The sequence below is a fragment of the Zalophus californianus genome, chromosome 3 (assembly GCF_009762305.2).
Source record: "Zalophus californianus isolate mZalCal1 chromosome 3, mZalCal1.pri.v2, whole genome shotgun sequence".
In the NCBI taxonomy this organism is placed as follows: domain Eukaryota; kingdom Metazoa; phylum Chordata; class Mammalia; order Carnivora; family Otariidae; genus Zalophus; species Zalophus californianus.
The window spans coordinates 14,864,112-14,889,066 of NC_045597.1; the positions used below are offsets into that span (position 1 = coordinate 14,864,112).

Genomic DNA, 24,955 nt, shown 5'->3' on the forward strand with positions numbered 1-24,955 from the left:
ATACATTTGATCTTTTATAGTTTATTGTCGGTTAGTCTCGACTTTCTCTACCTTTCACATCTGTCAATGCATCTACTGCTTTTAAGCCTACTGCCTTATTTTATAGAAATGGAAGGTGGAAGAGTATGATGGGACTTCGGGACAGTGGTCTGCAATTGTCCAATTTTTTCTGTTATTTCTGGGGCATTGCTATAAGTATTTATAAATGGGCATGTAGCATGTATGTATTGGCGTGCCTCTCTGTTTATACAATAATACCCTCATCTAGTGCCTGCCTTCTGAAACATGCAGAGTTAGTAATTTTCTATTTTCTGCGTTCATGGATATAATTTAGGCATTTAGCCTTTTTTTCTATGTGTTTACCCATGTTGATATGTTTATCTAGGTCAGCATTGGTTGTGTGACATAGCATGAACTTTCTTGTCCAAAACACCCAGTTTTTGAATCCCAGTTACCATAGCCCGTGACCTCTTATTCCTTCAGTTTAATCTATAAAATATAGTATTGATTCCTACCCTACAAGGGTTTTATGAGACTCAGACCTACTGCCTTGAATATAATAGATAATTAATGCATTGCAGCTATTATGTGTATTTGTTAGACAAATAATGAAACTTGGAAATAAGAGAAAGAAGATTGGACCTGAAAGTTAAACCATAAAATCAACTCACATTAATCTTGGGGGAGACATGTGAATACCCACCTTAAAAGTAGGATCCAGGCCAGCAAAACTTAATGATAACCTAATTGAAGGTATTAATTTAATGAAGGAAGAATGACTGTTGGATTTGATTTGTGTTGGAACCATAGGAAAAGTAGAGAGAAGCACATTAGCAATGCTGGACTGTCCAGTCAGGTCTCAGTCAGAGCCGCAGAGATGCTGCTGTTGTGTGCATGTGTGTGAGTATGCGTACATGCACACGCATATGCATATGGGGGTGTGTAGATGAGAACTGATTTATTTATGCAAGAATTGTTGTAGGGTTTGCCCTTACACAGTTGTGAGAGCTGGTGAAGCAGTCCCTCTAAGGCTGTTGATTCTAGAGCTTGAAGCTCACAGGGCAGGCAGGCAGGAAAGGAGGTTTTAAGGCCGGGGTGGCCGGCCTTTCTGCCTGCCATGACACACCCCAAATTTAATGTAAGTTTTCCGGTGTACACGGTTCACAGAGTTCACAAATGAAAATAAATGAGTTGTTCAGGTGAAATGTAACTGTTTTTAGAAGAGGGAGGACACAGAAATTTCTCTGAGAAATCTTCACAGAGGGAATACTGTAGGATGAATAGTGTTTTCAACAACATCTTTAAAATAGACAGTCTGGCCTGTCTTTCTACAAAAACTGATCATCTAATTCAGTAAAACAACTCTGCATGGAATGGATAGGATATTGGCTGAGTAGCAACTTCTCATTGCTCTGGCCTGTTTGAAATGTCCTTAGTTTATCTCTAAGACTTGACAGACTGCACCTACCTCAAGCTGCCCTTCATGGCTTTCTCTGACTTACGCTTTTAATAATTATTGACTGTCAGCGTAACTGACATTATTCCTCCTGGCTAATGGCATGAAGTACAGCAATAGTTTCTTGACAACTGAATACAAATCCATTGCCTTAAAAAGGTGGTGTAAGTAGAGTTAGCATCTTTTTGTTGATATTGTGTGAGGAAAGAGACCTCCTACTTCCATTCTTAGGTGAATCAATGTAATACCTACTGACGGGCTCAGGATTCTGCTCAGAAAATTGTCCTGAGTCTCTGCCAGTGCACAGAGAGGTAGATGATAGGCACTCTGGGGTTCTGATACATACAACCTCACAGAATTGGCAGCAGTCTGAGTAAATGGTGCCTACTTTGGCCACCACGCCATCTCATAAAGCGTGCAGAAAATGACCAGTTTTGAATAATGCTGCAAGTATGCAAGTAATTTGCGAAATTTTCACCAAGATCACTAACATCATTAACCATTGTAGATAGGCCCTTTAATTTTAAAACATCTGATTTGTAGTCTTTATATCTAGCAGCAGTTGTCTGGCAGGACCTGTTGTCTGATTCTGTCCCTCCTATTTTAGCAAAATCATCATGTCAACTGCATATAAAATAAAATCTTTTATTTCTTTCTCGGAGGACCCATATTTGAAGTGACTTTTACATTAGCTTTTATTGCTGAAAAATTAATCCCTTCACTGCAAAAAGTCTAGAGCACCAAAGAAGACTAATGTCCCTGTAATTTAACAGGTATACATTTTGATTTGGAAATCTTTTTCCCTTTGTAAGATGTAAGATATTTAATTCATACATCTTGAAAAACTGACTTCTTGTATTACAGTGTTAAAATAGTAATTCAGTTGGAATATTCTGTACTTTTAGTCAAATATATACTTTTAACTTTTGATTACAGTAAATATCGAATTTATTATCTTCCACTGGCGTTTTCTGTGCTTTTACTAATTTCCCCAACATTTCTCAGTAAAGACTATTCCATATTCTAACTTAGAATTCAGTTCAGTGAAAGACACAAGGAAGGAGACTGAAGGGAGGAGGTTAGGAGAGGAGAGGGTGACTGGGGTCAAAAGTAAGTATGATAAATTTGGGCTTTTTTCCCCTGAACTTTCCTGTTATATGTTGGGATTTTTTAAATACTAAATTTAATAAAACTACTAAGGAGTTAATTTTATTCTCAAATCTGAGAAAATACATTCAACAAACACAAAAGTTATCTTGGCTTTATTTTTTAATATTGTATGATCCATGAGAATTTGGGGGGGTTAAAATTAGAGTTTTCACTGCAATAGTATTGTTCTTTGAAGAGTTTTTAAAAATCACTCATTCATAAAATCTTTCATTTTCTCTGATTCTTTCCAGTTTTGTAATTTATTGAACACAAACATTAGGCTTTTAAATTTGCATTTTCCAGAGTGGCTGCACCAGCTTGCATTCCCACCTACGGTGTAAGAGGGTTCCCCTTTCTTTGCATCCTCGCCAACATCTGTTGTTTCCTGGGTTGTTAATTTTAGCCATTCTGACTGGTGTGAGGTGGTATCGCATTGTGGTTTTGATTTGTAAGTGATATATATATATATATATCTCACTTGATTTGTAAGTGGTACACACGTGCACACATACACAGGAATATTATTCAGCCATCAAAAAGAATGAAATCTTGTCATTTGCAAGGATGTGGATAGAACTAGAGGGTGTTATGCTAAGTGAAATAAAGCAGTCAGAGAAGGACAGATACCGTATGATTTCACTCATATGTGGAATTTATGAAACAGATGAACATAGCATGGGGAAAAAAAAAAGGCAAACCAAGAGACAGACTAAATTATAGAGAACACACTGATGGTTTCCAGAGTAGAAGTGTGGGGGGGGGGATGGGTTTAAATAGGTGATGTACATTAAGGAGGGCACTTGCTGTGATGAGCACCAGGCGTTGTATGTAAGTTATCTCTCAATTCTCTACCTGAAACTAATATTACACTATATGTTGACTAACCGGAATTAAAATAAAAACTTAGAATTAAAAATAAATAAATTTGCATTTTCATCCGTGAAGTAACCAGGATTTTTTTTAATCCAGTGAGAAAGAAAGCAATTTTTTTTTTTTTTTTTTTTTTTGAGGAAAAGAAAGCCATTTATAAGAATGCATATAGCTCGGGGTGCCTGGCTTGTTCAGTTGGTGGAGCATGTGACTTGATCTCAAGGATGTGAGTTTGAGCCCCATGTTGGATATGGAGATTACTTAAAAAAAGGAATGTGTATAGCTGAGACTAAGACTTATTAGATAATTAAATAAATTTAACTGATCATCTCTCATCTTATTTTCTATTTTCCTAGCATAATAACGATAAACCCTGAAGAGAATGACATGTTCTTTGATGTCATTGCAATTGTTGATCCATTGACAAGAGAAGCACAGAAGATGGCCCAGTTGTTGATTGTAAGATAATAAAATGTTTTTATTATATATTTTCTATATCATTTTATATTTTCATTTTGAAATTTATAATTAATCTTTCAGGTCTGTTTCCAAGTATTTGTGTTCTTGATGCTTTGTTCTGTGCAGCTTTTAATTAGCGTGTCATATTTCAATGTAGAAAATGAAATGGTAGAGCTGTGCCTCGGGTGTTATGGCAGTCCCAAGGTTAGGTGTTGCGGTGGACTTAATTATCGTCCCCTGCCTCCCCTGATATGTTGGAGCCCTAACCCCTACTGTGACTGCATTTGGAAACGGGGCCTTTGGGAGGGTAATTAAGGTTAAATGAGGTTTTATGGCTTGGGCCCTAATCCAGTAGGATTTATAGCCTCACAGAAGAGGAAGGGAGAGAGATCCCTTTCTCTCCTCACACACACAAAGAAGAGGTCATGGGAGCGCACCACAACATGGTGGCTACCTACAAGCCAGGCAGAGAGCGCTCATCAGAAACCAAATCAGTCAGCATCTTGATCTAAAATAAATACATTTCTGTTGCTTAAGCCACCCAGTCTGTGGTATTTTGTGATAGCATTTTGAGCTAATTCATCCTAATTCCCCTCTTCATCCTGTTTTGAGTTCTGAAGAATGGCTTCTGGAGAAGCCGATGATCTAATAAGTAACAATAGCCAAATAGGTGAGTGAAGGTTGTGTTCAGTAAGTCTGGCCACAGTAACAGTAGCTTCAAGACTGGAGTTTATTTCTCTCATCTCACAGTCCAAGCGTGAGCTGCATGGAGTGGCTAAGGCAGGTCCACAGCGTGAGGATGCAGGCGACTTCTGTCTGGTGGTTCAGTCATCTTCGTGAAGCTCCTCCTAGCTCATGGTCTGAGATCACTCGTCAGGCTCCTCTCCTGTTTCTGCGAGCAGGAAGGAGGCAACAATGGCATACTCCGTCCTGTCACATCTCATGGACCAGAATGTAGCAAGTCATGCGGCTGCACCTAGACACAAGGGAGGCCAGAAGCTGTGCATGAAGCTGAACATTCATTCACTGAGAAAGCAGAGAGAAGGAGCACTGGGGGGAGCTAGCCGACTCTGAAAGGACATGTGCTTTTTCATTCTACTGAAAACTTGAGAGGTTCACACTGTGATGCAGCTTTCACCGGGTAAATCACATAAGCTAGTTACGCTGGAAATCTGTATTTTTTCTAGTGATGTTCAGAATTTTGGGGTACTCCTATTTGAAATTACTCCATGGTTTTTTTAAAGACACATTTAAAAAAAAACATTCTCAAGTGGAAACCATTTGTCCTCTGACAGTTGGCCTCACTTTTGGAAACAGGCAAAAGTGATTAGACATTGAGTCTGCTGGACTCTATAAGGGATCAAGCTGGGTCATATGGGTATACATGCCAGCGAAATTTCAGCCTGCAGTTTCTCTCAAATTAGTTTGCTCTACCAAGCCATACTGGAAAAAGGGATTATCGATAGCTCTTATAATTGGACAAATAATTTTGGGAAGTCTTTGCCATTCTACTCATTTAGTGTATACCCAGGGCAAATAATTCCATAGTTGGTTTACTTACCCCGTCCTTTCTTTTACCATTTGTACACCTTCAAATTTGAACTTCTGGAGACACATTACTCAGATTATTCTTTAGAGAACAGCAATCAGTAATCATACCTGTAAGGAGTGGAGCTAGTACGATACATTATAGTCTACACATACCCTGTTTCTACAGAGTCGTTATTCAGAAAAAAACATTGTTTACCTCTGAAGTTTTTAGGTAAAGATAGAATTTAGGAATAAGAAATATGAGATTATACAGAAATATAAAATATGGGATGAGATCTCAGTTTACATGATTGGAAATAATAACAGTCTTCCTGAGCACCGCAGCACCTCACATAATTTATTATTTCTTACTATAAAGAAAACATGCTATAAAACAGAAGTTAATTTATTAGAAGTAGATAGTGTCTCATTTAACACTTGGGAAAAACAGTGGCTCAGCAACCTCCATTGTAGCAAATACATAGAGTGAAGAATGAGAATCAGAGCTCTTCAATCCTCTGTCCTAATTCCTTCTCAAGCCTGTGTCCTTTCTGTTCCATGTACCTGTTTTTTCCCTTCTCTCTTTACCTATGTCCTTTGTTGTCTAATATCTTTCAAATCTGCACAGACTTGCCTTCCTAGAGATAGAGACTTCCAAAATTAATAACTCTTCTATGTCATATGCCCCAGGGAAATAAAAAGAGAATCTTTCATCCATATGTAGCCAGGAACTTCCTACATCCCTACCATGTGGGTGGAATTCAGAATGGACGGGGGTACCCTCGCCATTGTTTCTGGGAGGCCACCACTCTGTATTTGCATGTCATGGTTCTAGCAATTACTTTACTTTGTCCGTCAATGCTAAAGAAATTTGGATACCATGAAAGAAAGTCACATTAGGCAAAAGGGAGGCAGCGTAACCCTTGAGCCATGAAATTAGCTGTTTGGATTCAAATCTGACCTCTGCCATGACTTGCTGTGTGATCTTGGGCAAATTACCACATCTCTCTGTGTCTCAGATGTGAAGGTAGCTGCCTCTGAAGGCTGTCATGAGGATCACATGAGATAATGAGTATCAAGTGTGAACACAGTGCCTGGTACATAGTAAATGCTTCATAAATGTTAGATAGTAAGATTACTTAATACCAAATACGGGAATTTGTTTTCTAATAGGTACTTGGCAAGATTATCAACATGAAGATAAAATTGTTCATGAACTGTAGGGGTAAGCTTTCAGAAGCCCCTTTAAAGAGGTGAGTCTAAGTGAACATAATTTCATTTCAAAAGGTTTGCAAATGCTAAGACCAAAAATAAAAAGAGGACCATAATTACTGGGTTTGGTTTTTTCTTCATAAGATGCTTAATTGAAATAGACCAGAAGATCAAGGATAATTTACTAACCTCAATTGATATAAAATTAAAATAACCTAAGCAGTAAAATTGATCTAATCTAATTGCAGAATTTACAAGGATTTATGTTTGTCCATGGGTATTTTTGAAAATGCGATCTAGGAATACCTATTTGGAAATACACAAGAGGAAAATAAAGTTGAATGAAACCATTTTGGGTTTAGCAATATTTTCCTGTGTTTGTAAAGATTTTATTTATTTGAGAGAGCAAGAGAGAGCACAAGCGGGGGGTGGGGGGAGGGCAGAAGGAGAGGGAGAAGCAGATTCCCGCTGAGCAGGGAGCCTGACATGGGGCTCGATCCTAGGACCCTGGGATCATGACCTGAGCCGAAGGCAGACGCTTAACCAACTGAACCCCCCAGGTGCCCCTGTTTAGCTATATGTTCAATATTTTAGAGCTGACTTATGAAAATAATATCTTTAGGATATCATCTCATTATTTGGGAGTATTGAGATGTAATTAGTGTAGAATAATCTTTCCATAATATAGAAAATGTTTATTGTTGTATGCAGATATTCCACATTAATACTGTGTTATTGAAATAGCATTGTCTCTTAGGGCGCCTGGGTGGCTCAGTCGTTGAGCGTCTGCCTTCGCCGTGGGTCATTATCCTGGGGTCCTGGAATCAAGCCCCGCGTCAGGCTCCTGCTCAGCGGGAAGCCTGCTTCTCCATCTCCCACTCCCCCTGCTTGTGTTCCCTCTCTCGGTGTGTCTCTCTCTGTCAAATAAAATCTTAAAAAAAAAAAAAAAAAAAGAAAGAAAAGAAATAACATTGTCTCTCAAGTAGGGACAGAAATATACCCTTCCTCCTCTTTCAGGATCAGAATCGGTATCATTTTGGGCCACTTTTACTGATAGGGATATACAGTATCCTTCAGGTGTCATGGGGCAGAAAAAGGGCTTGTTAATGTGCTTTTCTTTGTATAATGTAATTATGTAGCTCTAAAAGAATATATGCAAACACAAGACTGAAAAGTTGCATTCAGTTAATCCCTTGTTTACTTATAAAATTGTATTTGTTATAATTGATAAACATACCAGAGAGGATTGCCTCGAGCAGATATTTTAAACATGGCAAATATTTTTAATACTTGGAAAGCAATAAAATGGGAAATGTAGGGAATTTAGATGAAAGTCTAGGGTACATTTATTCCTTTCCTGAGACTCTTGTCTTCATGTTTCATTCATGTTATTCTCCGACTTCTCATTTATCTTGTGTATTTCAAATTTTATCATGTCCCAAATCCAAACAAAAGCTCTCATCATATTTTAGTCACTAACTAAGAGGTCTGTTAGCTCGCTGAGTAGAGAATTTTTCTTCCTATAAGTAGAGTTCTTCTCCATAGTATCTCTATAAAGCTTTGGGTTATATAATAAAGAGTAGGAATATTGAACATAAGCATAATCCATTAGGAGGGAAAGAACTTGACCTCTCTACGGTGAAATGACCCTTAATACTTTGGTTAATGACTCTGCACAGCGCGAGAACTCTGAAACTGGTTTGGAACTGTGAACTCAAAGGAGCATTATTGGCTCAGTAGCATCAATCAAGCAAACAAGATAACACATTGATCCGCAGGCCTTTACTTTTTAGTATACTGCCCCATCCTTCTCAGAGCGGGGAGAGGTCATGGGCTGCTTCCTCCTGCGTCTCTCATCTCTCCTGTGTCCAGCCTTCCTCCGAGGCAGTGGCAGGGGGTGCTCTCTCTCATCAACCCTCCCTTTCTGTTTGAGCCCATGCTTTCCCACTTGTTCTGGAGCCTTCCTTCATCACATAGTCCCTTTGTTTTTAACCTCCCTGCCAGCCTGTTTCTTTCCATCCTGAGAGTTACTCAATTTAAAAAGAAAAATAAACTCTTAATTTCCTCTCCCTGGAGCCCTGACTTTGTCTCCTCTTCTGCATTCTTTCTCTTCACAGCTTCTTCACAGATTACTCATACCCCCGTTCATCTCTCATTCACCGTACCTCCCCCTGCAGCTTGCCTTTAACTTCCTCTTTGCTGCTGGATTGTTTTTACTAAATCACAGACATGTTACTGTTGGCAGCATCCTTGGAATACTTCCGACTCAGTGACATTTCCGCTGCATTGGACGGTACCGAGTATTTGTTTTGTCCATTTTCTTCATGGCTGCCTTCTCTCCCATGTCACCTCTTACAGACCCTCTTCTCCTTCACTCTGCCTGCCTGCAGTAGGCAGCTTTGGACATGGCTGCCAGGGATCATGGTCTCCTGGGATTCATCTGCTCTGTAGCTTCTCCTTGAGCTTGGGCTGCAGCTAGTGATTTGCTTCTCATGGAAAGCACGAGGTGAAAGTAATGGAAGGTCTCTTCAGCAACTAGGTTATAAAAGGCTGTGACTGGTGTCTTGCTAGCATTCTCCATCTCTTGCTCTTCTTGCTTGCTTCTCTGACCAAGCGAGCTGGAGGGGCCCTTGTGGCAAGGACCCGAGGGCACGCTGCAGACAGCTGCTGTAACCAGCTGCAGTCCTTTTTCCAGCAGCCCTGGGGGGGGGGGGCATTGCGCCAGCCTCAATGTGGATCCCCTCCACTGGGGAGGGGCTGGAGCTGACTACAGCACAGCTGACACCTTGACTGCTATCTCCAAATAGTGAAAGTCATGATTCTTAATAGTAATAAAGCTAATTCTTCATTGGGGGATAAGGCCAAAATACTCTAAAGCTCTGTTAATAAGCAGCTGTTTTCAACTCAGTCCTGTTTTTAACTGAACTTTTACCAGAATTTTAATTTGCTTGCATTTAATTGCTTTGTGGTTATCATTTCTCTTCATATGATTAGTGGTGCTAGGATCCAATAAAATGGCTGAAAAATGGGCCATGGTCAAATCTGAAGAAGGATCAGTGAGCAAATACAGATCATAAACTAGCAGAACTGACATAAGTCAGTATATGTTAAAGGCATTCTAATCGTGTTCATCAAGGAATAATTAACAAGGATATATAATATATATAATCTTATAGTAGATGATTGTCTACTGTTTATAAGCATTTACTCTCCTGCAGTATAGTGTGTTTTGGTTTTTTTAACGTGAGACTTTTTTTGGTCATGTTTACAGAAGAAATCTCAATTTTGGTCACATTATGTATTTTTATTTATGTTCTTTTGACAGCTTTTATCGTTTTGTTCTGGAACCAGAGCTGGTGTTAGCGGCTAATGGCATTACTGGACCCGTGGCAACATTCTTGGATATCCCTGAAGCACCCCTTCTAACCCTCAACATGATCACTCCTGAAGGCTGGTTGGTTGAAACAGTACACAGCAACTGTGACCTTGATAATATTCATCTCAAGGATGTAAGTGGTCCTGGAAAGTCCTGTCAGGAAAGAGGAAAAGGGAAAATTCTTAGCGCCCGTAGCTGCAGCAAGAGTGTGATCATGCTGTGGCTGCTCCCAGGATTGTCTTCCTTATGGTTCTAGGTCCTGATCCAGTCTTTCCTTTGATTTTTGAGTTGCTCTAACTTCCAAATTCAGCTTCCCGAGTTTCCCAGGTTCCTAGATGCTCTCACCTGCTTTGTGGCTTCAGCCCCCTGGTTCACAGGCACTCCTCTAAGATGAACAATGTAGAGAATACAGAGATGGATGCACAGCAACTTAGAATGACACCGTGAAATACCTTGTTTTTAATTCTGAAAGGAGCAGTTTCATCTCAAGCTCTTGTTTTGCCCCACAACTCAAGGCCAGAGAAAGCAGCCTGAAAAGGTAGAAAGCAGGGAACAGTGCCCACTCAGAGCTGCAGGCTGGGTGCTCTGCTTCCCAACCCTTGCTCTCCCTACCCGCCCTCTACCCCACTTCTCTGCATCCCCCACCCCACTCTGCCCCAGCCCCCCTCCACCCCACCCCCCTGCATCTCCACCCCCACCACCCTCCACCCCACCTCACTTCATCCCCACCCCTCCCACCACCCCCCCAACAGTCGAACAGTCAAAAATTCACATATAATTTTTGACCCCCCGCCAAAAAACTTAACTACTGATAGCCTACTGTTGACAGAAGTCTTACTGATAACATAAGCAATCAATACCTTTTTTATGTTATATGTATTATATATTGTACTCTTAATAATTTTTTAAATTCTTTAAGCTGAAGAAGAGAAGACATAATGAAAATTCTTGTAAAGAAGAGAAAATACATTTACAGTACTGTCCTGTATCAAAAAAAACTCGCGTATAAGTGGGCCCGCGCTGTTCAAATCCGTGCTGTTCAAGGGTCGGCTGTAATTTAGACACCCATTGCCAATGTAATTGTTAAAGAACTCCTATTTCAGGGGCACTTGGGTGGCTCAGTTGGTTAAGCGACTGCCTTCGGCTCAGGTCATGATCCCAAGGTCCTGGGATCGAGCCCCACATCGGGCTCCCTGCTCCGCGGGAAGCCTGCTTCTCCCTCTCCCACTCCCCCTGCTTGTGTTCCCTCTCTTGCTGTCTCTCTCTCTCTCTCTCTCTCTCTCTCTCTCAAATAAATAAATAAATAAAATCTTAAAAAAACTCCTATTTTAGCACCATTGATAATTGTAAATAAACCCAAATGATAATCTTTATAATTAAACTTACACTTCTTTTAAAGGAAGAAGTTAACTTCTTTACTATTTAGCCACAGAACAATACAATAAACACTTCTATTAGAGATATTAATATGCACCCAAAGTTCTACTTGAAAGGTATTAAATTCATTCCTCATATCAACAGTTAATATTTAGAACAGATAATTAAATATATAAAGGAGATGTAAACATCACAAAAGATCACAAATTCCCATCCTTGCTAAAAATAAACCTTGATAATAGGAATGAATTTAACTTAAATTACCTTTATGAAATTATCAATAAACTTTAAATATTCACTAGAAAGAACTCTTTGGAAAACACATTGGGCTATTTGGTGTTGTGGTTTGAGTAAATCCACAGAATTGATGTCTGTTATACAATTCTATAGGGATGAGAGAAAGTTTCACATTAATATAAAATAAAGGTTTTATTAGTCACAACCTGATTGAACATATTTGGGCTCTGCCCTAATATCTAATTTATAAAGAAAAATATGTAAGCTTCATGACCACTGTGGGGTATAGTTCCCTTCTCTAAAATGAAGGAGTTGAACTAGATGAGCTCTACAACTTTTTTCTAACTTGTAATATTCTCACATTCTGAGACTGTCTCGTGTGAATGTTTCCATCCACACATGCGCACAGTGCTGTGAGAGCTGGGGACATGAGTCAGTGAAGTACATGAAACTCATTACTAGGCTAGTAAGAGTTCAACAGCTGATTCAGAACCCCGCTAAAGTTGAAACAAGCACTGTTGTCAAAGAAGGTACTTATTTCTTGTCCTTAAGAATTGGACTCAGAAATGCTATATACACAGGGGTTATAATTATTTCTGTGGTAATTACAAAGAAAAACAGCTACCCAGTATAGAATATTTTCAAATACTTTATAGCCTAAACACATTTAAAAACTGTCAAAACCTCGTAATGAAATAAGATACAGATAACATCACTGTCTTGTCTGTTCAACAAAATTACCAAACTATGTAAAAATCACTTACCATTGGATTTATTCTTGTGTTTGCTTATGTTTTTCATATGAAGTAGAGAAAAAGTGTTATCTCTAAAATATTAGGACATTTGCAATAGAGGAAAAGCTGGAAACAACTGGAATGCCCAGCCATTCAAAAGGATTTTTGTAGAGACAGGGATATGTTCATAGAAAACTATAATTAATGAAAAAGCAGGTTGTACATTTTCAGAAAAAAAATGTATGGAAAAGAGAAAAAGAAATCAATGTGTTGATATTTATAGGAATGTTTAGTCTGTAGGTGATTTCTGTTTTTCTACTTTTCCACATTTTTTATTTGCTAATTTTTTTTGATGAGCATATACTATTTTGAGCACAAACATTAATTTTTTTAAATTACAAGAAAGATGATGGATGATGATAGGTTGGCTTTTTTGCCAGATCTGAAGGAGCTCTAGGGCAACAACCAATGAAGCAGATTCTTTGAGGAGTTTCCCATCTCACTCTGCCTTGAAGAGATCTTCAAATACTACAACTTTATGACCTCTTTCCTGCTTGTGATAGTAGTTCATATATCATGAGGCTGGAGTAGAGCTGATGTCATGGGAAAGGAAAAAAAAAAACTCATCATGAGTTTTGGTCTTTAAGAAATTGATTCAACTATTAAGTCACTCATATAAAAGACTTGACGTTGCCCCCACAATACATTGGCTGATATTAAAATAATTACATTTATTTATTACAAAATTTGTATGATGAGAGTACTAATACCAAAACAATGACCTATTTTCCCACAGATTGAGAGAACTGTTACAGCAGAATATGAACTAGAATATCTACTACTTGAAGGACATTGCTTTGATACAATGACTGAACAGTCTCCTCGGGGCCTGCAGTTTACACTGGGCACAAAAAACAAACCTGTTGTGGTTGATACAATAGTGATGGCCAATCTCGTAAGTATTATACATAGTCAATTGTATTTAATTACACATTTTGATGAAATCCTCTTAAGTTTCCCTAATAATAAGATGAAATCGATTTTGTCCTGCTGTTGCTGAACAGCTCCCAGAAAACAAGATTGAATCCTTAAATAAGGTAATTAAATAAAACAAAAATGAAGGGAATCATACTTTCATGATGTGTTATTGAGGGTATTGCAGAATCTCCCTTTTGGAATTCATTTATAGATTTTATTCACTCCAGTTACTCTCTCTCTTTTTTTTTTAAAGATTTTATTTATTTATTTGACAGAGAGACATAGCGAGAGAGGGAACACAAGCAGGGGGAGTGGGAGAGGGAGAAGCAGGCTTCCCGCCGAGCAGGGAGCCCGATGCGGGGCTCGATCCCAGGACCCTGGGATCATGACCTGAGCTGAAGGCAGATGCTTAACGACTGAGCCACCCAGGCACCCCTAGTTAACACTCTCTTGAGTCATTCATGTATAATTGTTTTTGAGCAATTGGATGTTTTTAGTCTTATAACTGTCATCATATTTTTCTCATCCTAAAAGGGATATTTTCAATTAAAAGCAAACCCAGGTGCTTGGATACTGAAATTACGTGAAGGAAAATCTGAAGATATTTATCAAATAGTTGGGTGAGTTATATAAACCACTTCAAAGTTTTTATGTGTAAATTAAGTTTTTAGTCTTTTGGATAAGAAATGAGAAGCAGGGTGATTTATTTTTCCTCTACAAAAATTTAAATGATTTTTATATTTTATATTTAGAATTCCCAGAAAAATAGGTATGTGTCCTTTTATAAAAAAATATATTGCTTCCTGAGATGTAGTGAATCCTTTCATTTTGAGGTAAATGGCTTTTACTGAGATACAATCTTCTTTGAAATCTCATTGAGTATATAAATTATTTGAATTCTCCCCTTTTTTCTGCATTCTTTCTGAAGTGAAGTCCATGTCTTCTGCTTGCTTGCTTAGCTTGTTCCCTTCATTTAAGCTGCTGACTGTACTCATGTATGCAATGAGTTTTAGTTGCTTAGCTTTACCTAGGAAGATCAAATAGTACAGTTGGAAAGATCCAGGCTACCTGGGCTGTTTGGATCTAGGATAATAATTGTACCCTCCTCAAAGGATGATTATATGGATCAAATGAGTCTACATCTCTAAAGTGCTTGAAATGATGCCTGAAATAGAGTAAGAGTCTTCATCACTACTACCTCTACCATCTGGTTGGACGGAAGGAGTTTGCTTTAGATCTTGTGTGGGTCTAGCTACAGCGTGTATGACGGGGGTCTGCCCTGCTCTCGCCAGACAATGGATTCAATGGCTGAAGTTGCTGATGCCCTTGAGCAACATTTACGACTGGAAGCTCTTGAAAAATTTAAGAAATTTGACATTACTAGTACATAAGTTGGAACCATTTCTATTTCCTAGTGGTAACTGGTGGGTGTGGGTATGCCTTCTGCTTTGGTTTAACCACTTCAGCTGGGGAGTTGGAAGAAAGGGGGTCAAAGGCATAGTCAGCATAGTCCTATAACCCCTCAGAATTTCCTTTTAGGAAAGTATTCAGGTGTGTTGTGAATCTGACTAAACTCAAAGTATCTACTAATTTGACCTCTGATTGCATTCCCTCTTTGACAAAATTCAACTTTCTTGTAAATGTTTTTAACGGTATTTTATGTATTTTTGTATACATCGAATGGTATCAAAAATTATTGGTCAGAGCTGTCATATTTGATTAAGCAGTTTTGAAAATTAGACAATGAAATACATTATAATATAAAATAGAAATATTCAAGTGATGCAGGTGACCATCATAGACACATTTTCAGTCTTATAGGTTTAACAGTACACTTCAAATTTTGGTATTTGAAAATGGCTGCTGAATATTGAAAAGTTGTTGGATGGTATAGAATTCCTTAGATTATGATATGTAACAACTTATTTTAAAGTCTCAAAAACATTTCATATTTTAATTATCATTGTAATATATCAAAGATATATGGTAGATTTGACTTTTGTGATAATCTTGGTATATAGTAGCAAAGATAAGCAATAATTGGAGCTTGCTCAGTGATTAGGCAATATTGAATTTAGTGAGTAGCTTTTGTACAATTTTAATTTGTATTAAGTTAAAATTGGATAATTTTGAAAATTGTAGTTGTAGGGGCGCCTGGGTGGCTCAGTTGGTTAAGCGACTGCCTTCGGCTCAGGTCATGATCCTGGAGTCTCGGGATCGAGTCCTGCATCGGGCTCCCTGCTCGGCGGGGAGTCTGCTTCTCCCTCTGACCCTCTTCCCTCTCGTGCTCTCTATCTCTCATTCTCTCTCTCTCAAATAAATAAATAAAATCTTTAAAAAAAAAATTGTAGTGTATTATAGTGTATCTTAATTGACTATAGAAACAGCAAATATACACAGTGATCTTATGTTTATGCTTATTGCAAAATGAATTTATTCTGTTATTTATACCATCATAATTATATGTCTTTTCTGGAGCTGATTATGGACATTTACACGTTTTTCTGCTTGTAGGCATGAAGGAACTGACTCTCAACCAGACCAGGGAGATGTCATTGTTGTGATAAACAGCTTCAAGAGCAAAATACTGGAAGTACAAGTGTGTGAGGCAGAAACTTGCTGTTTTGTTCCTAGTATTAAGAATTATCTTTTTTGCCCTTAACTGATTAATATTATTTTACAACTAATTTTGCAATTTTACTACCTAAAATGTTATATTGGAATTCTGGCATGAAAGGAAGAAGAGGATTAAGTTCATGAAGGGAAGGCAGAGAGCTTGAAGTTAAAAGAAAAGGAACAACGTTTTCTAAGTTAGAATGTCTGTTATATCTGCTGTATCCACAGCCAGCCAGATAGTGTTCCAAATTAGGCTCTAGACATGAGCTCAGGAACACAGGTTTAAAAGTTAGCCTTGAAAAGAAAAAGTGATGTTTCTTTCCTTTACCCCCCACCCCCCCCCCAAAAAAAGGAAGAGAGTGAGAGAAGAGGAGTTTTAATGATGGCAGATTTATCTCTTTGGACCAACTTACCACTCATCTACTTAAAACTAGTAAAAATGTTGGGTGTTTTTGAAACATCTTAAAAGCAATGAGGAGCTGACAGTAACAAAATAATAAGGATAACAAGGAACTACAAAACCAAAATTAAAGGGAAAATAAGAGCCTAATGAAGTAAGCAAGCACAGAATCTTCCCTTGTCCTGAGAACATTTGTCCATCCTGGTACACCTGAACTATCATTTTGATTTAATTTGCAGGGTGATGGGGACAGAAAGTAAAACCCTGGACCCATATAAAGTGGGTAATGTATTAGAAGACCCTTTCAGCAATAAGCTGGCTGTAGCTTCAGGGTAGGGATGAACCTAGTAAATTATTCCACACAGTCTTAGCCCAAATTTGTTACCTGCAAGTAGTCCAGGAAACTCTGAGCCTTGAATTTGCACTATACTAGTTCTAGATTGATGAGGATATATAGGGCCAAATTCCTATACGTCTCTGGAATAAGATTACTGTATCCAAATACATAGAGAAAACCAGCAGAAACAACAGAAAGCAAACATATAAACACTCTCTATATTAGAATTATTGACACTCTGAAACAACTGTTCATACAATATTTAAAGAAATAAAAGACAAGCTTGAAAATTGCAGGGAACAGAAAACTATAAAAAATTCATATCTGATTTTTTTTAAAGTAGAACTTCTGAAACTGAATGATACAATAACCCCAATTAAGAATTCGATGGATGACTTTTACATGTCTAAGGAGGGAATTAGTGAATTGGAAGATAGACTAGAAAAAGTATTCCTAATGCAACAGGGACATCAAAAAAGAGGATAATGCAGCAGAGAGCATAAAAGGCATAGAGAATAGACTGAGAAATTAAAGATTCCAGGATTGCACTGAACCTGGCTCCACCACTCTCTAGCTGCGTGACCTTGGACAGATTGCTTAGCCTCTTTCTATCTCATTTTCTTCATCTATAAATTGTGATTAATAATGGAACCTACCTTACATGTCTGTTATAAGATAGTTCAGTTTGTAAAGCGCTTTGTGAGTATTGAATAATTAAAATCATTTTAAGTGGAGTTCCAAAGGTGAAAGAGTGTGAGGTAAATGTAACATGGTGTGTCAACTATACTCACATTAAAAAAAAATAAGAGGGGCGCCTCTTTTTAATTCTGTATATTTTAGAAGCCTGCTTCTTCCTCTCCCACTCGCCCTGCTTGTGTTCCCTCTCTCGCTGTGTCTCTCTCTGTCAGATAAATAAAATCTTCAAAAAAAAAAAAGATACATTTAATATTTGAAGCAATAATGGCTGAGAATTTTCATGAATTGATGAAAGATACCAATTTACATGTTCAGGAAGTCCAGTGATTCCCAAGCAAGATAATTAAAAGAAAATTTACACCTATACTCTGATAAAACTGCAGAAAACCAAAGGAAAAAATCTTGAGAGTAATCAGAAAAAAGGAAAAATTACCTTCAAAGAGCTATAGATAGTCTGATCATTGATTTCTCAGCAGTAAGAATGAAAGCCAGAAGATACTGGAATGATATTTAAAAGCATTGAATGAAAAAAAGGATTGCCAACTTAAAATAATTTACCCTGAAAAGATATCTTTCAAGAGGAAACATAAAACAAGGTATTTTCAGACAAATGAAAAAAACTGCATTTGTCACCAACACACTTACCCTAAAGGAAGTTCTAAAAGAAGTACTTCAGGCAGAAGAAAAATTATCTCAGATGGAATGTTTGAGTTTTAAAAGAATGAAGAGAGAAGAAAATGGTAAATATGTGGATAATTTATGAACAGCGAATATATAAAACAATAGTCTTGGGAGGATTTTAAAAATATACAGAATTAAAAAACATAACAATAGCATTTAAGCCATAAGATAAATAGGGTTCTTTTCAAATACCTACAACATTCTTACACTGACTGGAGCAAAGATAATGATTACTTTTAGACTTTAGGACAAATATGAATTTAATTTCTAAGATAACGACTAAAAGAATGAAAAGAAAGCATAATGCCATAAAGACGAAAAATGGAATAAAACAAATGAATATAAATGGAATAAGAAAAAGCAGAATATATGGGATATAAAGGAAGCACAAAATAAGTTAGAATTTAACTCAATTACATTAAATGTAAATGGACTATATGTTCTAATTAAAAGACAAAGATTGTCATATTGGGTGTTTGTTTTTGTTTTAATTACAACTATATGTTGTTTGCAGAAAGAACACCTAATACGTAAGAATACAACTTTAGGGTGAAGATGCAAATAAAACTCAAGAGTGGCAAAAGTATTCTAGGCCAATACTAAGCTAAAGAAAATTTGCATAGCTATACTAATACCAGAGATTAAATTAGACAAGACAGTATTACTAAAGATAAAGAAGATCATTTTACATATATGAGGCAGAAATAGAATTACAAAGAGAAATTTAAAATTTTCTATCATGCTGGGATATTTCTAAAATTTTTTTTATTTGAGAGGGAGCACACATGCAATGGTGGGGGGAGGGGCAGAGGGAGAGAATCTCAAGCAGACTCCCCACTGAGCATGGAGCCTGATGCAGGGCTCAATCTCTGAGATCATGACCTGAGCTGAAATCAAGAGTCAGACACTTAACTGACTGAGCCACCCAGGCGCCCCTGGGATATTTTTAATACCTGATATAACAAGCTGACCAAAAAGCAAGAGATAGAGAAAATGTGAACAGATTAGAAATTCTGACCTGGACACATAGAACACAACACCCAGTATCACCAAATGAGCAGTCTTTCAAATACACAGGAAATGTTGATAAAAATTAGCTTTACATTTAGTTGAAAAGCAAGTTTCAGTAAATTTCAGAAGAATGAAATCGTACGGAGTATATTCTCTATCTACAATGCGGTAAAGTAGAAATTAATTTCTAAGTATAAGTAGGAAATACTATGTGGTTGTAATTTCTAAGATCCAATAATAATAGGCTACCAAAGCTCACACCTTACATATTGCCTGTATTCTAAACTACTGTATCACCAAATTTTACCTTGCATCCCACATCATAACCTGTTCCTAGTCACCTTTATCCTGTGATCAGTTATACATGTTGCTTCACATTTATCTTGATTCTCTTTCTCCTGTATTGACCTTGATTTTCTTTCTCAATAGTAACATAGTCTCTCCTTGAATACATTACTTTCTGGCCATTTCAGATGAAAAACCCCATGAAACCCAGACCAACTACTTAAGATACTAAGGTCCAAGCCCCGTAGGAACAGTATTCCAGATAGTTTTATCCTCGTCCTGTAAACAGGAGAGAAATACCATTTCTGCCAGGCTGGGGGCAGGAAAGAACATATCCATCTTTGAGCTATTTTGACCATTGAAAACCTGCTTAAGTTCTCTTGAGCTGAATTTTTTCACTCTGGGTATTGGTTCTAATTTGACTTGTTGGTCTGTAGTACAGAGCAGGTCGAACTCTTTGACCATAGCCACAAAATCTTTAAGGGTAATAATCATGCCCTACCTGCGTCAGATCTTCTGCAGCCCAACCACCTAGGTCTTTCAGTTGATTTTAATAACACAGTTTTATCTCCTCACTGTCCATCTCTCACAATGACATAGAAAAAAGGCAGAAAAGATAACATTAAGGATCAGCCCATCAACCCCAGCAGCCTATGAATAGGAATTCCCACAGAGAAAGAACAGAAAATGGAGGAGGGAAGATATTTCACAGATAAGAAAAGAAAAATCAGTCAAAAAGAGAAATATATTCACTCACAGATTAGCATGAGTAAAAAATGGCCCCCATGAGATCCTAATAACTATCAAGGAGGAAAAGCAGGTCACAGCCGTAGAATGACACCAACACTAGCATTGGACTTTTCATTTTCAAGATGGATGTTACAAGACAGCAAAACAAAGCCTTTAGTGTTCTGAGAATTATTTTGAAGCTAGGATTCTTTAGCCAAATTCTTAAACATAAAGACAAAGTTATTTTCTGAAGAGTGAAGATTTAGAAAAATTATTTTACACACCCCTTCTTGAAGGTGTTTGCCAGCACAATGAGGGTGAAGACCAAGAAAGAGGAAGATAGGTATTTTGAGAAACTGTGAAATTAATCTGAAAACCAATGCAAAGAAAGCCTTGAAAGAACTAGGCAGTTAATTGTTGAGCTCCAAGAAAAATATCTTCAAGAAGACAGGAATTCCACACAGTGACCATGAATAATAAACTGGAAAATATTAGATATATGGTAAAGAAGAAATTTATCTCACCACAAGAAAAAATAAATGCAATAAAATTCTAAGGAAAAGTGTCTTTTGGAGGAATGTGAGAAAGCAGAATCCATTTGAAATATCAAGAGTCTCTCGTGAGAGGCACAGTGGTCACGTTACTGTCACTACACAGAGGTAATCCAGTGCTGGTGGCCTTGCAGACTCTCAGTGAATAATATTTACATTGTCACAATAAGCACTGTCTACTGACTTTCAAATTGTAGAATAAACATAGCAAAGTGCTGAAGTTACAATTAGGTTTTACCAAAGTAAATGTAGTTGTTGTCTGTATTTACAATGCTAAAGTAAAATTTGAGCTAATGTAAGGCAGGAGGTGGAGGGAAAAGGTAGAAATATTATGAGTATCCTTATCTTACAGAGTATACAAGGGAAACTTGAAGTTGTTGGAGCAAAAGAAAGTATGTATTATCTGAAGCTACAAAGACCCTCAGTAGAACTAATGATGATGATATTACTGCCAAAACTTCCAAAGAGAGGAAGAGTGATATAAATGACTTACTCCTCTGTCATCACAGAGAATGAAAAAGGTCTAAACCCCGTGGTTCCAGATATGCTAGTAGATAACGTCTGAAGTTGATAAATCAGTAATTAAAAGTATAAGCACATTATTTAGCAGTATGGAGGTAACCACCAAAAGAACGACCAACAAGAGGTTGACCTGATGATTGAAACCAGAGTGTGTCTGTTATGTACTTCCCTGGCTCTGTCACTGCCCCTGTCTTAGATTTACAGGGGTCGCCTTGCCCTGTGTGTTTCACTTTCTAACTATGTGGCATAATATTTAAAGCTGCACAGTTCTAAGACTTTCCTTTACCATGCTATCTAGGTGCAAAAAGAACCAGACAAAATTAAGGAGGATATCCTTACTGATAAAGATGAAAAGAAAAAAGGAATGTGGGATTCCATTAAAAGGTAATTACTAGTGAATGTTTTAACCTATAACGATAGATCCATCAGGAATCTAGTATGTGGCAGGCCTGCAGATTGTAAACATCTAAGTAAAGCACAGATCCTCTCCTCTTGTGGGATGAGATCGGTACATAAATGTTAATAAAACAGGACAGGAAACTAGAACTGTAAGACAGCTGAGAGTAAGGTGCTCTGTGAACCCTGGGAGCAAAAGACCGTTTCTAGTGAGGAGGAAACTCCAGAAAGATTCCATAGACAAGTGTGTGGTTAAGATGTGCTCTGAAGGAGTGATAGGATCTCAGAAGTTGGAGATGGAGCGAAGGTATGAAGTCAAAAAGGTTGAGTATGTTCATAGGAACAAAAAGTAGCCCAGCTTCGCTGAGACACTGGAACATTGAATATAATAGGGAATCTATAAATTAGGTTGGGGCCTATATTAGTTAAAACAGGACTGTGTTGGCTCGCATGTGGAGAGTCCAGCTTTGGACTCTGAATGCCGGCTTTGGGCATTCAGGTGATGTGGTCTAGAAACTCTTCCTCCATGTCTTAGTTCTATTCTCTGTGCGTCCTTCATTTTCAGATAAAGTTTTAGAAGAAAAAGTTTACCATCTCCAGTGGGAAGAGATTGGTTCTTTCCATAAAGTCCCAGGCTGACTCATAGGTCCAGTTGTTAACCATTCGTCCCAAATGGGGGTCACTGTAATTCTGACCATGCTTGGGTCGTATGCCTACCTCCAGAGCCAGTGAGAGGGCCTGTCGCACTAGACCTCACAGAATGAAAGTGGAGGAGGAATGCCCCCCTCCAAATACTAGGTTATTGTTACTAAATGTATAAAGGATGTTATGTGAGCAAAAACAAAAGCTGTGTGCTGTAGATCCACATGGTAGAGAACTTTGAGAGTCCGTTTCAGAGATCTAAGCTTCTTGTGAGTTATGATGGAGAACCAGTGATCATTTTTATCAAGGGTAAGAAATAGATTCTTACTTTAGGCCAAATAGATTCAACAACATAGGCAGATTTTATCTTGCCAATCAGAAGCACTCCCATCATTTAGGATTGTGCCCAGTTTAGGCCTCTTTCTGTAGTTGACTTCTTGTTTGATAAGAATGGTGTTCCTATTCCTTTTTGTGCATTGAACTGTTATTGAGAAGGGCTCAAGCCCCCTCATTTTGAGATCATTTGGAGAGTAGGTATGTTTGAGAGGATAATGAAGCAGAATAGGGGCATTTTAAAGGGTATTTGTCCATTAGTTTCCATTAAAACCAGAGGGTGGAGACAAGAATGAATACAGATGACCATCAAACTCTAGCACAGCCACTAGCTGGACAGAAGGTACCAGAAGCAGACACTGCTGTGTGAGGAAAGGAGAAGGTGTACCTTCGGGACGGGAACTCCTCCAGTCACATGAGTATTTAATGCTTTCACTTTTTTATCCTAAGTTTAATCAGCTCAGAGTATCAACTGTGTTTTTCTTATTGGGGAAATTACAAAAAAAGATTTGAAAAATGCTGTCATACAATTCCTATTTGGCAAAATATATCTGTAGTGAATTCTAAGTTTATTTTGTTCCAAATCTTAGTCATTCTAAATATCTGTGCATATAAAAATTTTAATTGAATAAAATTTTTCCCTAGGAAGAAAAAAAATTTTACATTATAAATACCCCAAATAAAAGATTCTGTCACTTTTGTATATGAGATGGGGCTTATTTTGAGAGGCCTCCCTAATTTTATTGCATATTAAATTTAGTATTTAGGTATGTACAATTTGTAAATCCAAATTAAGAAACTGTCAATCACTACTTTCTTATTCCAAGTTTCACAAGAAGTTTGAATAAAGAAAAAGACAAAAAGGAAGCAGATGTTCTAAACATATTTTCAGTTGCTTCTGGCCATTTATATGAACGCTTTTTAAGGTAGGTATATATTTTCATCTAATGCTTTGAAAAGTAATACATGGTTCAAAAAGAATTTCAAAAGTTCAGAAGAATAAAAGAATGTATGGTGAAAAAATCCACCTGTTTTCTTATTACCCAGTCTCCTTCCAATGGGAAACCAATACTATTATTTTCATATCTTGCCAAAGATATGTAAATAAGCAAATATATTTTCTTCATTTTTAACTTCTTTTACTTAAGTAGTAACAAAATTTATGTTGTTCTGCACCTTGCTTTTTTCTTTCTTTTTAAAGATCATTAGAGAGAGCGAGAGAGCGAGCGTGCATGAGCAGGTGGGGGGAGGAGTAGACGGAGAGGGAGAGAATCTCAAGCAGACTCCCCACTGAGCATGGAACTAGATGTGGGGCTTGATCTCGTGACCCTGAGATTACCTAAAATTATAAGAGCAGTATATATATATTTTTTAAGATTTTATTCACTTAGCGCAAGCAGAGGGAGGGTCATAGAGGGAAAGAGAGAATCTCAAGCAGGCTTCAGGCTGGGCATGGAGCCCAATGCGGGGCTTGATCCCATGACCCCAAAATCATGACCTGCACTGAAATCAAGAGCTGGCTGCTTAACCGACTGCACTACCCCGGTACCCCAAGCGGTATATTTTTAAAATACAGTGAGGGGCGCCTGGGTGGCTCAGTTGTTTCAGCGTCTACCTTCAGCTCAGATCATGATTGAGCCCCGTTTCAGGCTCCCTACTCATGGGGAGCCTGCTTCTCCCTCTCCTCCCCACTTAAGCTCTCTCTCGCTCTCTCTCAAATAAGTAAAATCTTTTAAAAAAGTAAAATACAGTGACATTTCATGAGTTTGATTGATTTAGAATGTTGGTGTTCTGTATGGCTAGGAAATGAACATATGTTATGACAGTATAATATGTGAGGAAAAGTATATATAGTAAATTTCCCTTTTCTGGTGAGGAAATTCCTTATTTTATAAAAAAAGATGGGTGGAGTAAGAGGAGGAAAGCTTAAATTCCAAACTACAAAGGGCTATTTTTTTAACTTTGTATATAGAAGGATATCAGAGAATCCCTCAAAAATACTTGAATATGTGTTGATATTTTAATATGGAAATTTAGATACATCTGTATCTTCTCTAGTCAGAGACCTAGCATACCAAGACAAGTGACCTGTCCAATGAATTTACTAATACAGGTTCTTCAGCTCTTGGAGTTTTGTACACCTGATATTAATGACGTAGTAAAAGAGTGGAGATTGGAGTGTAGTTCACCTAAACAAGATTATTTCAGAATCAATTGGAAATGAAAAGCAATCTGTTTATTCTGCATGGTATATGTGTGTATGTGTGTATGTATATATCCTTACACATTACATACTTGATGAGGAACCATAATTTGTGAAGGTTCCTCAGTCTATTTCTCCATAATTCATAGTGAAAGCTTAATATCTTTAATTATAT

The 24,955-nt window shown here is 37.6% G+C and overlaps 1 protein-coding gene and 1 long non-coding RNA gene across 6 annotated transcripts in view; one reads left to right on the plus strand and one right to left on the minus strand.

Annotated features, from left to right (window-relative positions):
* Positions 1 to 24,955, plus strand: part of UGGT2 (UDP-glucose glycoprotein glucosyltransferase 2) — a 170,348-nt gene that overhangs the window by 121,568 nt on the left and 23,825 nt on the right. For all 3 annotated transcript variants that reach the window (XM_027588084.1, XM_027588085.1, XM_027588086.1), the window contains 8 exons: positions 3,832 to 3,934; positions 6,638 to 6,717; positions 10,002 to 10,185; positions 13,197 to 13,355; positions 13,913 to 13,998; positions 15,893 to 15,977; positions 21,505 to 21,590; positions 23,405 to 23,503. In XM_027588084.1, coding sequence (XP_027443885.1) covers positions 3,832 to 3,934; positions 6,638 to 6,717; positions 10,002 to 10,185; positions 13,197 to 13,355; positions 13,913 to 13,998; positions 15,893 to 15,977; positions 21,505 to 21,590; positions 23,405 to 23,503 — 882 coding nt within the window. The remainder of the gene's footprint in view (positions 1 to 3,831; positions 3,935 to 6,637; positions 6,718 to 10,001; positions 10,186 to 13,196; positions 13,356 to 13,912; positions 13,999 to 15,892; positions 15,978 to 21,504; positions 21,591 to 23,404; positions 23,504 to 24,955) is intronic.
* On the minus strand, positions 10,065 to 20,788 carry LOC113919290. 3 transcript variants are annotated; one of them, XR_003518939.2, is made up of 5 exons: positions 20,162 to 20,788; positions 19,907 to 19,989; positions 12,431 to 12,993; positions 10,398 to 10,582; positions 10,065 to 10,205 (listed from the first exon to the last, which is right to left on the minus strand). It is a non-coding gene; the product is annotated as an uncharacterized LOC113919290 (long non-coding RNA). The 3 variants fall into 3 exon arrangements; XR_003518940.2 differs by having other exon boundaries at positions 12,800 to 12,993; positions 20,162 to 20,784; XR_003518938.2 differs by lacking the exon at positions 12,431 to 12,993 and having other exon boundaries at positions 20,162 to 20,778.